The 17,305-nt window shown below is 40.6% G+C and overlaps 1 protein-coding gene across 3 annotated transcripts in view; it reads right to left on the bottom strand.

Annotated features, from left to right (window-relative positions):
• txnrd2.2 (thioredoxin reductase 2, tandem duplicate 2) overlaps positions 1 to 17,305 on the bottom strand; it is a 78,953-nt gene that overhangs the window by 16,076 nt on the left and 45,572 nt on the right. For 2 of the 3 annotated variants that reach the window (XM_059654927.1, XM_059654928.1), the window contains 2 exons: positions 16,817 to 16,991; positions 583 to 719 (listed from right to left, as the gene is read on the bottom strand). In XM_059654927.1, the coding sequence (XP_059510910.1) occupies positions 583 to 719; positions 16,817 to 16,991 (312 nt within the window). Of the gene's footprint in view, positions 1 to 582; positions 720 to 14,298; positions 14,379 to 16,816; positions 16,992 to 17,305 lie in introns of those variants that run through there. The other variant, XM_059654929.1, reaches the window with a different exon arrangement.

The following is a 17,305-nucleotide window of genomic DNA, read 5'->3' as shown; positions in this document are numbered from 1 at the left end:
TACTCATGTTCCATTTTGATACTGACTGCACAGTTATGAAATTCCAAATTATCATAAGAAAGACAGTGTACAAGATGGCACTAAAATATTAGTTGATATGCTTTGCCACTCTTAACGTGTATAATTATTGTGACTGTATCCATTTAACCCATTGATGGCAGCTGCTTTTCTGACTTTAACTCGGCCAAAGTTGACTACATCTCCCTCTGAGACAATAAAATATTCTTCTGTGTTTTAATTCTTGCATTTGGCCACGTACCTACAGCTTTTTGCTTTGGATAATTGAGGCAGACTGTATCGTCCAAAAGGCATGCCTTTAGGATACAGGGGAAACACTGTCAGCTACTGAATAATTGCACAGGATTTTTAAGGCGCTGAAATGTAAACACATGTCAGCCTCAACTGTGATAAGCAAGTACAAGTGCTACAGCACAACATTAAAACCAATGCAATTACAGAGCAGCAAAAGTACAAAAATCCTGCAACCGATTTACCCTTTCCCTATCCATTACATTTCATAACTACAACAAATGAAACTGATAACTGCATTTCATCAATAGTAACAGCTGGACCATGTCTTACCTCTGCAAGATCTCCAATTGCATAGATGTGGGAAGCAGAAGTTTCTTCATTGGCACCAACAATGACCTTCCCAGTTTCTGGATGAATCTGAACTCCGGCTTTGTCTAAACACAGGTCTCCTGTTTCAGGTGCTCGACCTGGAAGCAATTGAGATGCTAAATATGTAATCAGCAAAGTCAGACGTCACACAACACCAGGTTATTCCAAATAAACCTGTTGACTATCACCTGGTGTTGAGTGACTTCTGATTTTGTCCACCCCAGTCCAACACTGGCACCTCCACATCATACGTACTCAGCAGAGGAAGCTATCACTTTTTCAACTGCCGTGTAGATGTTTACATTACATAAACTGCACAAAAAGCTTGCAGTTGAGCACGGGTCTATATTCAGAGGTTACAGATTCAGAAGACCACAAGAAATAGGAATGGCCCCTCAAACCTCCACCATGCAATGGGTCATGTCTGATCCAACATACTTCACAAACACTTTCCTGCATTTTCTCTGGAACCCTTGATTCCCTGACTGATGAAGAATCTATCTCAGTCTTAAATATACACGTGGACCCTGCCCCCACAGCTCTCTGTGGCAAGGAGCTCAAAAGACTCTCAATCCTCGAGGGAAAAAAATTCCTTCTCACCTCAGTTTTAAATTGGTGACCCTTTATTCTGAGGCTATGCCCTCTGGTCCTAGACTCTGGCATGAGGGGAAACATTGTTTCAGCATTTATCCTGTCAAGCCCTTTAAGAGTCCTGTATGTTTCAATGAGATCACCTCTCATTCTTCTGAACTCCAGGTAGACTCCCAATCTGTTTAGGCTGTACTCACAAGCAATCCCTCCATACTTGGGATCAATCTTCTCTGAATTATCTCCAATGAAATGGTATATTTCCTCAAATAAGGGGACCAAGAGAAAGATAAGGCAGTAATTAACTTGATATTTATACATATCAGAATCAGAATGTAGTGTTACTGCGACAACAAAGATGCAGAGAAAGATCAACTCTAATATATGAGAGCTCCATTCCTAAGTCAGATAATGGCGGGGAAGAAGCTGTCCTTAAAACTATTGGTATGTGTTTTCAAACCTTTGTATCTTCAGCCTGATCGAAGAAGGTAGAACCTTGGAAGATGGTATAACCAGGGTGATAGGGGTCTTTGATTATACTGGCTGCTTTCCTGAAGCCGTGGGAATTGCTGTTGGAGAAAATGGAAGGAAGGCTGGTTTTCGTGATGAACTGGGCCATGTTTACAATTCTCTGTAATTTTCTGTATTTTTGGGCAGAACAGACAACAGACAATAGGTGCAGGAGTAGGCCATTCGGCCCTTCGAGCCAGCACCACCATTCATTATGATCATGGCTGATCATCCACAATCAGTACCCTGTTCCTGCCTTATCCCCATAACCCTTGATTCCACTATCTTTAAGAGCTCTATCTATCTCTTTCTTGAAAGTATCCAGAGACTTGGCCTCCACTGCCTTCTGGGGCAGAGCATTCCATATATCCACCACTCTCTGGGTGAAGAAGTTTCTCCTCAGCTCTGTTCTAAATGGCCTACCCCTTATTTTTAAACTGTGTCCTCTGGTTCTGGACTCGCCCCATCAACAGAAACATGCTTCCTGCCTCCAGAGTGTCCAATCCTTTAATTATCTTATACGTCTCAATCAGATCCCCTCTCATTCTCCTAAACTCAAGTGTATACAAGCCCAGTCGCTCCAACCTTTCAACATATGATAGTCCCGCTATTCTGGGAATTGACCTCGTGAACCTACACTGCACTCCCTCAATAGCCAGAATGTCCTTCCTCAAATTTGGAGACCAAAACTGTACACAATACTCCAGGTACAATCTCACCAGGGCCCTGTACAGCTGCAGAAGGACCTCTTAGCTCCTATACTCAATTCCTCTTGTTATGAAGGCCAGCAAGCCATTAGTTTTCTTCACTGCCTGCTGTACCTGCATGCATGCTTTCATTGACTGATGTGCAAGAACACCCAGATCTTGTTGTACTTCCCCTTTACCTAACTTGACTCCATTTAGATAGTAAACTACCTTCCTGTTCTTGCCACCAAAGTGGATAACCACACATTTATCCACATTAAACTGCATCTGCCATGCATCTGTCCACTCACCTAGCCTGTCCAAGTCACCCTGTATTCTCATAACATCTTCCTCACATTTCACCCTGCCACCCAGCTTTGTGTCATCAGCAAATTTGCTAATATTACTTTTAATGCCTTCATCTATATCATTAATGTATACTGTAAATAGCTGCAGTCCCAGCACCGAACCTTGTGGAACACGACTGGTCACTGCCTGCCATTCCAAAAGGGACCCGTTTATCACTACTCTTTGCTTCCTGTCAGCCAGCCAATTTTCAATCCAAGCCAATATTTTGCCCCCGATACCATGTGCCCTAATTTTGCTCACCAATCTCCTATGTGGGACTTTATTAAAGGCTTTCTGAAAGTCCAGGTATATTCTACCAGGTATACAGTTGCTCTACCAAACTGTAATGTATCCGGATAGGATGCTTTCTATGGTGCATCTATAAAAACTGTTAAGAGTCGTTATGAACATGCTGAATTTCCTTAACCTTTGTGAATATCACAGGAGGCAACAGCCTAGTGGTATTGTCAGTGGATTACCTCTGTAAATCCTGAGAACTAGGAATTTTGAGGACATGGGATTAAATCCCACCATGGCAGACAGTGGAACATGAATGCATGCTACTCCTTCAAAGAACTCCAATAAGTTGGTTAAGCCTGATTCCACTTTCACAAAAATATGCTTGCTCTTCTCAATTATCATGAATTTTTTTAAGTGCCCAGCTATAACTTTCTTAGTTATCGATTCCAACGTATTATCCACGACAAACATCAAGCCAATTGCCCTGGTTTCCTGCTTTGGGCTGCTGTCCCTTTCCGAATGGAGGAGTTATCTTCACCGTTTCCCAATATAAAGTAACCTTTCCAGAATCTAATGAATTTTGGAAAATTAACGTCAATGCATGTACTACCTCATTAGTCACCTCTTTTAAAGGCACTGATGGGCTGAATGGCTTCCCTGTGCACTTTAACACTTGTTCTTAGGCTGATGCTGGATATGCAAGTTATAAACTGCCCTTGCCAGTGGTTCCACATCCCAAGAACGAATGCCAGTTAAAATAGATTATGTACTACACTACACAGTTTTGTTTAGCACAATAACAAGTTGAGAGACACACACCTGCTTGCTGAACCAAGGGACAAATTAACATGCCAGCAGACATTAAAGCAGATTTTCAAAAAAAGTAACAGTTGGTGCAAAAGACATAAACCAGAGTAATAGATACTTATATTTGTGTTTACTTAGAATAAGGTACAAATCAAAGAAAATGTCCTGAGTATTAAATATCAGTGACAAGACACTATTTGGCTAATACCACTGAAGGCTGTTGCTGGACCTGGTGGAATGATAATTTCGCCAATTTCATTCAGACAAGTCAGACAGTTAAAGGCGGGTGGCTGAATGGTGCCAAGAGCAAAGCTGTTAGCGACACATACCCAAAGGTTTGATTCACTGCAAGTCAACTCTACCTTTGACATCTGCAGAGGCACTTTTGGAGTAGGACAGCTTAGTGAGAAGAGCAAAATGAGCTAACGTTGCTAGCCAGTTACCTATGCTGGAAAACATAGGTCATACGCTAGGCACACCACAATGTGCAACTCACTTCCTGACTTACAAAGCCTTCCTGCCATCCACAAGACACAAGTCAGGAGTATGATGAAATGCTCACCATTTGCCTGGAAGAGTGCAGTTCCAGCAACACTCTAGAAGCTTGATGCGATCCAGGACAAAGCAGCCTACTTGACTGGCATCACCCCCGCAAGAATCCACTCCTCCAACTCCAACAATCGGTAGAAGCAGTTTGTACTAGGTGCACTGCAGAAATTTGCCAAAGATCCTCAGATACATGGAAACATCATCACCTGCAAGTTCCCCTCCTTGCCAGTCAGCATCCTGACTTGCAAATTTATTACCGTTCCTTCAGGGTCACTGGGTCAATAATCCTGGAATTCCCTCCCTAGTGGTATTGTGGGTACACCTACAGCATGTAGGCTGCAGCTGTTCAAGAAGGCAGCTCACCACCACCATCTCAAGGACAACGAGTGACCGGCAATAAATATTGGTCCAACCAGCAACGCCACATCCCACAAGTGAATAAAACAAAACACAAGTTTTAAAAACGCGAGATGTCTTTCAAATGGATGTTGCGCAGAAACAATAAGAAATGATCTAGCGTTTAATACAAGGAAATTGTCCAGCAACAAAATGACTAAAATTACAACTAAACACTCATGCTCAGCAGCCACAGACTGAATATTTGGATTGTGGAGAGTAGATCTACCATTACATTCTCAGGCAGTGGTCATACAACAAGGTGGCAACAAAGATTGCTGCCAATAATTAAAAGAAAACAGGTAAGTCAACCATGCCAACCCAAGTCAGCTAGATAGACTTAAGGGTCACCATGGGACTTAATTAATCACTAAAATCAACCCAGGATATTGGACCAAGAGATTTATTCACGCAACATCTGACTTCTTGTGTCCAAGCTTATTTTCAACCCAAACCAATTTATCACTACTTTCACTTAGATTTGTAAGGCTTGCGTTTGGAATCTGATGAAATTTCTTTTTCAAAGTATTTTGTGTTCCTTCCCCCTCAACAAAGTAGTTACTGTCTCAACAATTCTAATAGTCTTGGGAGTTAAAACTTATTCCTCCTAAAGTCATATCAACAACACTTTGCGATCTTTGAATCAACACTAAAGTGCTTAAGAGTTATTTTCCTCACCAGCAGTGTTAAATCCACCTATACTTTCCCAGCACAGTTTACTTGGATTGTTTGAGTTTCACAATTAGGGTCAGACAGCTGTCTGATGGATGATGCCAGCATCGCCACCTACAAACAACAAATCTGAAAACACATGTTCCTGTTCTCAACTTACAACTGAATTATTTCCTCTGAACCAAAAATGCATCTGGGAAAGGAAACCATCCCTTTCCTTTCCTCATCTTCTCCTATTAGTGGCATTTGTAGCAATATATTCAGCACTGCTTTCTTCCCACATCCCTGCCACTGGAGTGGTCCTGGTTAATATAAAAATTCACAAATCAAACATCGCCTCAGTTTTAAGGACTAAAGAGCACATTGCTAAACTTGAGGGACAATTTTAAAACATCGATAAGTTACACATTATAAGTAAAACCCAATTATTTAGAATCCGAACCGTAACACAAACCATTTCACTCCTGCTTTTTGGTCCAGCCAGTTTTTATGAAGATTCTAAAATATAAATCAGCGTAATACAAATTTTTATAATGTATTAATTAGTGTACTATAGTTAAACCTGGTGCTCCATTTATACTATGAGTTGCTTTGCTAATCTCTGCACATGGTACAGGTTCCCAAATGTATTTGTCCTGGAGTCTCTTAGCAGACTTGGAAGCTGCAGTGCAGAATGATTGCTTAAAATATTAGTCTATCCACGGTTTTGGATGTTTCTTCTGCCAAATACTCGAAACCAATAGTACTGTCAAAGACTTCTGTAGATAGCCCACTGGATTGATGTGCGTTTATGATCACTAACCTCAGTTAACAAAACAAACTAACTTGCGTATTTATCTTGTGTTTAAATTTCAACAACTGTTGTACAGTTAGCTCCTAAAATAAAAGCTGAAGAAGGAAGAGACAAAGTCACTGTTACAATCAGAGTCATGCGAAATATATACATTTCTAGATTTAAAAAGTACCTTCTAAATCATCTCCTACTGACCTACAAAAAGTCAGCAAAAATGGAAACAATTTCCCGTTATTTCTTTCATCAAACCTTTCATGATTTTGAGTGCCATGATTAATTGTCCCCTGAACCTTTTTTGCTCAGAGGGAAGCAATTCCAACTTCAGTCTCTCCATGTAATGTCCTTATCATTCCAGGTCTGTTTACTTCATTTGCAAACAAGACTCATTAAGTAGTTTTGGCTTGTGCGCATTTGTGTAATAGTGCTATTTGCATCTGCAGAGGTAACAGGATAATGCGATCAGAAAGGCATATACTCCTCAGTGAATAACATAGACATTTTCTAATCAATCCGTTCAAAGATGTTATTACACATCTCTGGAACAGGTGGGACTTGAACCCAGGCTTCCTGATCCAGATATAATGAAAACCCACTGCCCACAACAGCCCTCAGTGCGCAATGTAATGCAGTTTGGAGTTAATAGTTCAATCTTGTCATGTTAATCTTGATTCACCTTCTATGGGTTAAGGTGCTGGGAGATTCTAAGAGCTATCTTACAATATACAATTGGCATTTAATTGTTAACATTACATGTACAAATGGACCAAAAATTCCATCTATCTTTTTCTTCCCTAAATACTCTAACTAATATAACAAGACTCTGTGTGATTTAATTCATTCTCAGGGAACTTGTGAATGGCAGCATTCATTATTCCACAGGAACCACTTGTAAAAGAAATGGAAAAGGGCCTCAAAGAAGATCCCACTCCACTTCTCCCAACTCACACAAGTACAATGCTCTTTTTTTAAAAAATGATCTATTTTTGACCAATTGTTTATATTTGAAAGGAAATACCAAAATATAATTCAAACAGCCAGCCTCCGGGTTGCAACGATCACACATCTTGGTGCTACATGGATAGATTTACTATTGTGCTCTTATCAATCAACACAAGGAAGTCTCGACAGCAGAAAGCAACAACCGCAACTGCCAATCATCCACAGCCTCAAATGCTCACTTTCATTCAGTTTTTAAACTGGAAATATACAAGCCCTCCATGACATTCATGTACTGACAGTACAAACACATTCTTCCAAAATCCCAGGTCCCTAGACACCTACATTTGGTATTTGAAAATTTGGTTCTTCTTGGAGCTTCTAATGTGCTAACTGAAACTAGGTTTTTTTTTTGTTTAATTTTATTTTAAACAATACAGCACATTATCTACAGGTAACAGCACTTAAAAGTCAGTTCTCTTAAGATTGCAAAGCCCAGTTACAACATTGTTAGCTGCATCTGTTGCTACCCTTCAATTCTGCAGTTAAGATCCTGTCCACATAATTTACAAAAAAAATTCCAGTGCAACGAACTAAAATGTAGCTTTGAAGAGAAATAATGGCAGTAAAAAGGTGTAAACCAATATGGCACTGAGACTATAACAAAATACAACCTACAAAACTTAACATCAACAATTCTCCACACAATTCTCCATATGACATTTTATGCCCTGTATAAAATCTGCAGTGGCAAGATTATTCAGTTATTAAGACAAAAACTTGAGGCTCTATTCATAACTTTTGGTCCACTTAAAGTGTTTCCAAAGCAAAAGTCTATGGCCTCTCAATCCCATCCCGCCATTAAAGAAGATCATGGCTGATCTTGGGCCACAACTCCAATTTCCAACCTTTCCCCATATCCTTCAATTTCCATGTCAAAATGTTTTGATCATTCTAGCCTTGAGCATACTCAATAATTGGACATCTACAGCTTTAAGGTAGAGGATTCCAAATATTCTTAATCCTTTGAAACTAAGAAGCCCTTTGAAACACAAATTTCTTATGTTAGTCACAAATGACGGACTGATAGTCCCAAGGGTATAATCTATAGTTTTAGATTGTTCTGATAAACCCTTTAAGACTTCAGAGGAGAGTCACTGGACTCAAAACATTAACTCTGTTTCTTTTCACGGATGTAATCAGACTTGCTGAGTTTCTTCAGACTGATACGTTTTTGCTCCACATCTCCAAATTCCACAGTACTTTAGCTTCATTCTCTCAGGTGTATGTTTCAGATTGACTTTCACTCTTCTAAATTCCAGAAAGGCCATCATACCCAACCTATCCTCAGATGATAACCCTCTCATCCCAAGAATCAATCGAGTGAACAGTCCTTGCTGTTGATTTAGAATTGCTGCACCATTGGTGCTGTGCTTTCAGTTGCCTGGAGTAAGGTCTGGAATTTCTTCCCTACACCTTTCTGCTTCTATACCTCACTTCCCTCTTTAAAACCTAGTGTTTTGACCAAGCTTATGGTTACCTGTCCTAACATGCTGTGCGGTTCAGGGTCATATTTTGTTTAACAATGCTACTGCCAAGCACCATGGGATGTTTCATTATGTTAAAAGTGTGATATATAAATTATAGTGTCTGCATTCAGCAGCTGCTAAGACAATTTTAACTATAGTTTACAGGAATGGACAATATTCAAAACTGTGCTGCAGAAAGGTCACATGTTAATATATCAATAGTTCAATTTATAATTCCTACATTAACCACATTTTAAAAGTACTTCATTAGCTCCAAAGCTTTGGGACGTCCTGAGGTTGTGAAATGTTACATAATGCAAGTCATTCTTTTATATCAGTTGGCAGTGAATATATTGAATTCATTGTCATTTCACTACTTCATTGTCATGTTTTTTAAAATTTATTCATTTTGTGGGGGCGTTGCTAGCTGGCCAGCATTTACTGCCCACCCCTAGTTGCCCTTGAGAATGTGGTGGTGAGCTGCCTTCCTGAACCACTGCAGTCCACCTGCTGTGGGTTGACCCATAATCCATAAGTGAGGGAATTCCAGGATTTTGACCCAGTGACAGTGAAGAAACGGTGATATATTTCCAAGTCAGGATGGTGAGTGGCTTGGAGGGGAACTGGAAGGTGATGGCGTTCCCGTATGTCTGCTGCCCTTGCTGTTCTAGATGGAAGGTGCTGTCTGAGGATCTTTAGTGAATTTCTGCAGTGTATCTTCTAGACAGTACACACTGCTGTTACTGAGCACCAGTAGTGGAAGGAGTGGATACTTTTGAATGCAGTGCCAATCAAGCGGGCTGCTTTGTCCTGGATGGTGTCAAGCCTTGAGTATTGTTAGGATTGCACTCATCCACACTAGTGGGGAGTATTCCAACACACTCCTGACTTGTGCCTTCTAGATGGTGGACAGGCTTTGAGGAGTCAGAAGGTGAGCTACTCACTGCAGTAGTCCTAGCCTCTGACCTGCTCTTGTAGCCACTGTGTTGATGTGGTGAATCCAGTTGAGCTTCTGATCAAGGACAACCCCCAGGATGTTGACAGTGAGGGACTTTGCAATAGCAACATCACCGAACATCATGGGGCAGTGGTTAGACCATCTCTTGTTGGTGATGGTCATAGCCTGGCATTTGTGTGGCAAGAGTGTTACTTGCCACTGGTTAGCCCGAGGCTGGACATTGTCCAGATCTTGTTGCATTTGGACATGGACTGCTTCAGTGTTTCAGGAGTCATGAATGGTGCTGAACATTGTGCAATCATTGATGAACACCCCCACTTCTGACTTATGAAAGCGAGAAGGTCATTGATGAAGCAGCTGAAGATGTTTGGACACTACCCTGAGGAACTCCTGCTAAGATGTCCTGGGGCTGAGGTGATTGACCTCCCACAACCGTGACCAGCTTCCTACATGTCAGATATGACTCTAACCACCAGAGAAATTTTCCCCCTGATACCCATTGATTCCAGTTTTGCCAGGGCTCCATGAGGTCGCACTTGGTCGAATGCAGCCTTGACATCAAGGGCTATCACTCACATCTCACCTCTGGAGTTCAGCTGTTTTGTACATGTTCAAACCAGGGCTGTAATGAGGTCAAGACATAATCAATATACACTTAATTTATTATGGGAGTCTCTCTGTTCTTATTTGAAAATTGCTGCAACACTTGTTATTTTGAAGTTGTCCAAGATCATCTCATTTCCTGTTGAGATTCTGCCGAGGTTGGCTCCTGTATATTGGACAGCTGCTATCTGGAAATGGTGCTTTATCCACTTTGAAGTCCTCTAATCTCCTAATAATTGCTTATTCATTTATCATGCTTGCAAGACTTATTATGTTTATGTGCTGAAAAATCTAACTTTGGCAAATCCAAAGATGTATCGCTGATGAATACTAATAAGAACAAATTATTCTGATGTGCTGCCACTTTTTTGATAATCTCCAACATCCTCGTGGGTTAAAAATGTCCTTGAACAACGGTTAGATGTGAGGAACTCAAAATCAATTTCAGAGGCTTAACACGATTTAAAAAAAGGCTTAGCAGGAAATCAGATCAATGGTCAAAATGCATTGTCATAAATGGTGGGAGGGTCAGAGGCTAGGTCAAGGAGATGGGTGGGGGAAAAGAAATGGGAACTGAGGAAATAACACTAGAAGCCACATGAAACAGGGGACAGCAAGAACTGCAGATGCTGGAGTCAGAGTCAATACAGTGTGCAGCTGGAGGAACACAGGAGGTCAGGCAGCAGAGGAGCAGGAGAATTGACACTTCAGGCCAGGATCCTTCATCAGGAGTGGACCCTCCCCAGTCCTGACGAAGGGTCCAGGCGTGAAACGTCAACACTCCTGTTCATCTGATGCCACCTGACCTGCTGTGTTCCTCCAGTTCCACACTGTATTGACAGCCACATGAAACAGGATGCAAGAGGTAGGAAGTAAGGCTGGTGAAAGTGGGACCAGGGAGTAAGGCTGAGGGCAGAGGGTTTAATAAATATTCAAATGAAGTGGCGGAAGAGAGAAAAAGAGAGGAGAGGGAAGGAGAGAGGGAGAGAGGGAGAGAGAGAGTGCAAAAAAAAGGGAGAGTACAGTTTTTCAAAACCTGTGGACTTCACAAGCTTCAAAATCTCCCCTCCCCCGGCCATATGCCAAAACCAGCCCAGCTAGTCCCCGCACCCCTACCATTCCTCCCAACTCAAACCCCACCCCCATCTCCTACCCACTAACCTCATCCCGCCCCCCTGACCTGTCTGTCCTCTCTGGACTGACCTATCCCCTCCCTAACTTCCCACCTACGTTCACCTTCACTGGCTCTAACCCTGCCTCTTTGACCTGTTTGTCTCCTCTCACCCTACCTTCTCCTTAATCCATCTCCCCCTGTAAACCTATTTATTTCAGAATCCCCTTCCCCTCCCCCATTTCTGAAGATGGGTCCCGACCCGAAACGTCAAGCTTTCCTGCTCCTCTGATGCTGCTTGGCCTGCTGTGTTCATCCAGCTTCACACCGTGTTATCTCAAGCAAAAAATGAGTTTTTTTTCAAATGGTCTTTTATTTTTTTCAGTTTATTTTAATGGATTTTTTAAAGGGTCTGCAGTGAATGGCTAAGCTTTTTTCTTAAGTCAGAAATTTAAGATGTCTATACATGTTTTAAACTTTTTGTTTTACAAAAACCAAAGAGATTTTTTAAAAATAAGGAGTTGTGGGTTTTCATTCTGGAGAAGAATTTTTTTTTCCCTTTGAGGAATTTATTGAAGAGGAATTATTTTTACTTGGCTAAGTCATTGATTTTGTTTAATTTTAGAATGTTTGACATATATTTAAAAAAAATTTTTCCATTTTAACATTACTTTCTGTAAGTAATGAAAGGTAGTTTATTTTATATATAAGCTGTTATTGAAACATCCTTTTTTTAGGCTTAATGTTATTAAGGCCATATATAAAGTACAGACTGAGGTGGCTAGTAGATTTAGAAACGTTATCATCCAGCAGGATCTGTCAGATAGACGGGTGACTGTCAGGGAAGGTGAGAAGATAGTTCAAAAATCACCAGTGTTTGTACTCTATCAAATACATATTCAGTTTCTGGAACAGTTGAAGGGGATAGCCTCTCTGAGGAAAATGGAAGGGCCAATCAGTTAATGGACACTTGGAATGATTCTTATGTTAGGCACCATTTGGCAAGATTTAATAGAATTATCGTTATAGGGGACTCTCCTGCCAGGGGTATAAACAGGCAATTCTGTAGCAGTGGGTATAAAATTAGGCTAGATTGAGAAGCCAGAAGTTATTGTATACATTGGCAGGAATCACATTTATAGCGAAAAGATTAAAGCAGTACAGAGTGAATTTAAGAGGTTAGGTAGAAGATTAAAAAAAAACCCTTAAAGTAGTAATTTCAGATTTACTCCTAATGCCAAACTCAAATGAGGGAAGGAACAAAAGGTTAAAAGGAGATAAATCAATGGCTGAAGAGCTGGTGTATTGTTCAGGAAGTCAGGTTTTTGGACAATTGGAATGTCTTTTGGGATAGAGAAGACCAGTTAAGAAAGGATGGGTCTAACCTAAACTGGAAAGGGGCCAATATTTTAGCAGGGAGATTTGCTCATTCTATTGAGGGAGACTCTGCACTGATAGAGAAGACGAGTGGAGGAATTCTAAGTAGCAGTGTAAATGGAAGGATTGATAGGGTCAGTTCTGAATGTGAAGAGAGCACATCAATTAGAAACGAAAGACAAAAGAGTCAGAGTATGTAGCAATTCTGAAGAACTAAACTGCATTTATTTCAATGCAAGGGATTTTACAGATAAGGGTGATGAACTCAGGGCATGTTTAAGGACACAGGATTGGGATGTCATAGCTATGAAAGCATAATAAGGTTGTAATAATGCCAAAGATTTCCTTTTGAAAACTGTCCTACAGCAGATTTACATTTTTGCAATGTCAACATAATCAACACATTATTAGTTTTTTTTAAATGAATGGCAGCTCAGAGAGTGGTAGTAAAGAATGGCAATTGTTGCAACTGGGAGCAGTATTACTAGCACACAGATCTAGATATCTCCAGGAGCTTGTTCTCAGCAGTAACTCCCACAGGCAGTTTGCAAGGCAAGTCCTGTTTAATAAATCAGACTCCCAGCTGGTATATCTTACACTTCAAACAAAATTCCTACAGCACCTGTAATAATGAAGCTGCATCAAAAAAGCTCAATTTGTTCTTTTGTGTGAAGCATCAGTTCTTTTCCTTAACAACTTGTAAAACTTAGATCTGTCTAAAATTTAAACACCATCAGCACCCTTCTCACACGCTGAATATCAGGGCAGATCCTCTGATGAGTGATCTTCTCTCCTTATTATATCCGGAAGTGCTATCACACACAACCGAACGATTTTGTTTCCCATCACCAAATCACCATGAGTTATTTTTTGCTTTTAACAACTAACCACCACCAGTAAATCACCCAAGTGGCCAATTAAATGTTTACATGCAAAGAGGCAATGCAAGGTGATCCTTTCCTCACCTTTAGCTTCCTAATTCATTCACCTGCATCGTATGAGATTGGCTCTTTGTCTCATCTTTCTTGAGCTTCAATTATATTGCAGTAAGTACACTACTACCACCTTGCCTGCAAGCAAGATTCACAGAATCATCTCGAAGTCAAACACATGGTTTACCAGGAGATCAACACAATATTCCCCACTCCCTGCAAACCTGGGCTTTCAAAGATGAAGCATGGCTGCAAATGCTCTTCAATCTACTCAACACTCTTTTACTCAAAAAACTTGAAAGACCACTGACTGAAACCACATATTCAAAAAGCAGACTATCTGCTCTCTCAATAAAAATTAAAAGAAATGTAGAGGCAGGACTGAAAATAATGATAGGAAAGTGCAGGGGGTGAAACGCTATTCGTCAAATTTAACTGCATTTCTATGCAATTCCTAACATAAGACGTAGCACCCGGCAAAACACTACACAGTGCAACAGCAGAAGAAATCATTGTGTTAAAGAGTTAACTGCTCCTCATTGCTTTCTCTCCCACTGTCTAAAACACCTGGTTTGGGTGTGTTAAAAGAAAGAAAAAACTGAGTGCAAACTCAAAACCACAGATCAATGTGCTTACCAGTTTACTTCTAGGTTTGCTGAGCAGAGGTGGGGCTGACCAAAAAAGGATGTAAGATTTTCATCACGGACTCATTGTAAAGACGTCTGACAGTGAGAAAAATTAGGTGGATTACTTTGCTGTTGAGCCTGTGAAGTTACACGTTTGCATTCATTCAAGTAGGTCTTTTATATATTTGAATAGACTCAGTTTACATACCATTGAGTTCATAAGACATACATGACATTGTACTTACTTCAACTTGAAAACCAAACCCACTAAAGGAAAGTTTTGTGGTTGATTCAGCAATTCTGCAATGATAAAACTGCTTTTCAAACAATACAAGCTCCCCACAATGTCACAACGAGTCGAACTGCTAAGTAGCTGAGCCAAACAGATCAGTTTGAAATCTTCCTTAATTCCCTCTCTCTGCTGGGTCAACTGGAGCAGTGGAGGTCTCCAGGTGGCCTCAGCTGCTTTAAGCTAGGGTCGGAAAAGTAATGGCTCACATTGCCACAACTTAGTGATCCTAGATTCAAGTGTGAATATGAGAATATGAAAGTTTCATGGCACAATCAACCTGAACTTCCTACATTCACACAGGAACAGAGACCACGTGGCATCTCATTCCTGAGCGTGTATTTCAAATCCTGTTTTTAATTTTCCCCAAAATATAATCGCTTCACACTTCATTTTACCTGTTTGTCCATTTGCTGGCCTGACTCCTCTAGAAGTCTTCCAGTGTTTCGAAAGATTGCAAAAAACCTCACTCATGCTTTGACAGTAAATTCCAACCCACACTTATATAGCCACAGTTCCCTAAGAGCTGCCATTCAGATGGATAGAGTTGTCAAGAAAGCGTATGGTGTGTTAGCTTTTATTAATAGACGGATTGAGTTCAAGGGCCGTGAAGTTATGCCCCAGCTGTACAAAAGCCTGGTTCAGCCACATCTGGAGTATTGTGTCAGTTCTGGTCACCTCATTACAGGAAGGATATGGAAGTGTTGAAAAAGGTGCAGAGGAGATTTACCAGGATGTTGCCTGGAATGGAGGGAAGGTCTTACAAGGAAAGCTAGGCTTTTCTCTTTAGAACGACAAAGGATGAGAGGTGACTTGATGGAGGTGTACAAAATGATCAGAAGTATATATAGAGTGGACAGCCAGAGACTTTTTCCCAGGGTGGAGGCAGCTGTTACAAGGGGGCATAGTTTTAAAATGAATGGAGGTGGATATTGGGGAGATGTCAGAGGTAGGTTCTTCACTCAGAGTGTGGTAGGGGCATGGAATGCATTGCCAGAGAGGGTAGTGGAGTCAGCCTCATTAGGGTCAGTTAAGCTGCTATTAGATCGGCATTTGAATGACAGTATAAGGTAGGGGTGGAGGTTAGATAGATCTTAGGTTTAGGGTAAAAGTTTGGCACAACATCTTGGGCTGAAGGGCCTGTATTGTGCAGTACAATTCTATGTTCTACATGTTAGTGAGCACTAGAAGTAAATTTCAATCCGACACTCCTTACAGCCATTTAGATCCAATGTCAATCACAAGGATACAAAATTTCTCATCCTCCAATTGAAGCAAGATTGTAATTCATCTTTCCAACTTTAAACAACATTCTTGTTAGGCTGGTACATTTCCTACCACACCATACACATGACTCTTCGTAGCAAGTGAAGCAGAACATCAAAATTCACGGTGCTATGATCCTGTTAAACACTGAGTTCATTAATTCTAACTCCTTTCCGAGTTAAGTACCAATAAAAATGAAAAAGTAAAAGATAGAACATTAAAGCACACTATAAAAATGGGTAGCGTTCTCTTGCTTTCTTCTCTTTTATCCCCCACCCCCTCCCCAATATTCAGTAAGATTGTCCTGGGTGCCTGAGTAGTACAGATTTGAGATAACAAGGTGCCGAGCTGGATGAACACAACAGGTCAAACAGCATTATAGGAGCAGGAGAGCTGACGTTTTGAGCCTGGATTTGATTCCAGTTGTATGGTGAGCTAACTATTCTTATCAATGGTGCTGATAAAGAAGGTGATAGATGATATCAATGTCCCTGGAAAGATAAGGCCCAAAAATATCCCCAGCAAGAAATTCTCCTTCTCAGTGCTCTCCAGGCCTTACACACTGGAGGATTACAAGTGGAGTTTGAATGAGAAAATATGAAACTCATCACAGATGTTCTCTCCTTCAGATAGAATACCAACGCTAAGTGCAGAGGTTCCTGTGAATGATGGACATTTGCACAATGGAAGACAATCTACATATTTGCAACTAAATACGAATGCATTTTCAGAAACTGTATCAAACTAAAGTACAAGGGAACATAATCTAGTACACAAAAGCAGCACTGAATAGTGATTACAATACATCATAATAGATTGAACTAGAATTAATCTACCATGTCATTTTATTGCCCAATACAAACATGACAAGTGCCTTTTATGAAAGTCACATGTTTTCCTAGTTCAAACACACAAAAATGCAAGTTTGCAAAATCAATGCTTCTGGTTAAAGGAATATGTTAAGAAATGATTTTCTTACCAATCGCCCACATCACGGTGTCAAAGGATTCTCGTTCTTCCACATTCAACTCAAGATTTTTCCAAATAACCTGCAGTTTTCCACTATCCAGTTTTTCAATTTTGACTGGAATGCATTTCCAAAAGATCCTGGTACCATAAGATGCCATGTGGTCTGTCACCAAGTGAGCCATTTGCTACATTAAAGGAAACAAGAAATAAGTTAAACTGTAACCGCATATTATCAGGCAATGTCATAATCTGTGATCACATTTAAAAGGGCACATTTCTGAAACAGCAACTGGGATCTTTACATGAGGTATGTCAGCAAAAATGTTGAATTTTCCAGTTTAACCCTTATTGGGCTGGATTTTCCGAGGAGTGGCAATCATTCATTCACAGATTACCCCTCTGCTCCTCCATTTTTACATAATGAAACAGCTCTGCATTTATGACAAGAGATTCCAATCAGGGCACCTTCGGAAATGCAGAGCTGTACTTTCATTCTGAC

Source organism: Stegostoma tigrinum, chromosome 26 (assembly GCF_030684315.1).
Source record: "Stegostoma tigrinum isolate sSteTig4 chromosome 26, sSteTig4.hap1, whole genome shotgun sequence".
NCBI classification, from domain to species: Eukaryota; Metazoa; Chordata; class Chondrichthyes; order Orectolobiformes; family Stegostomatidae; genus Stegostoma; species Stegostoma tigrinum.
The sequence above is the reverse complement of the archived record's forward strand: the minus strand, read 5'-3'. Positions and strand labels throughout refer to the sequence as shown.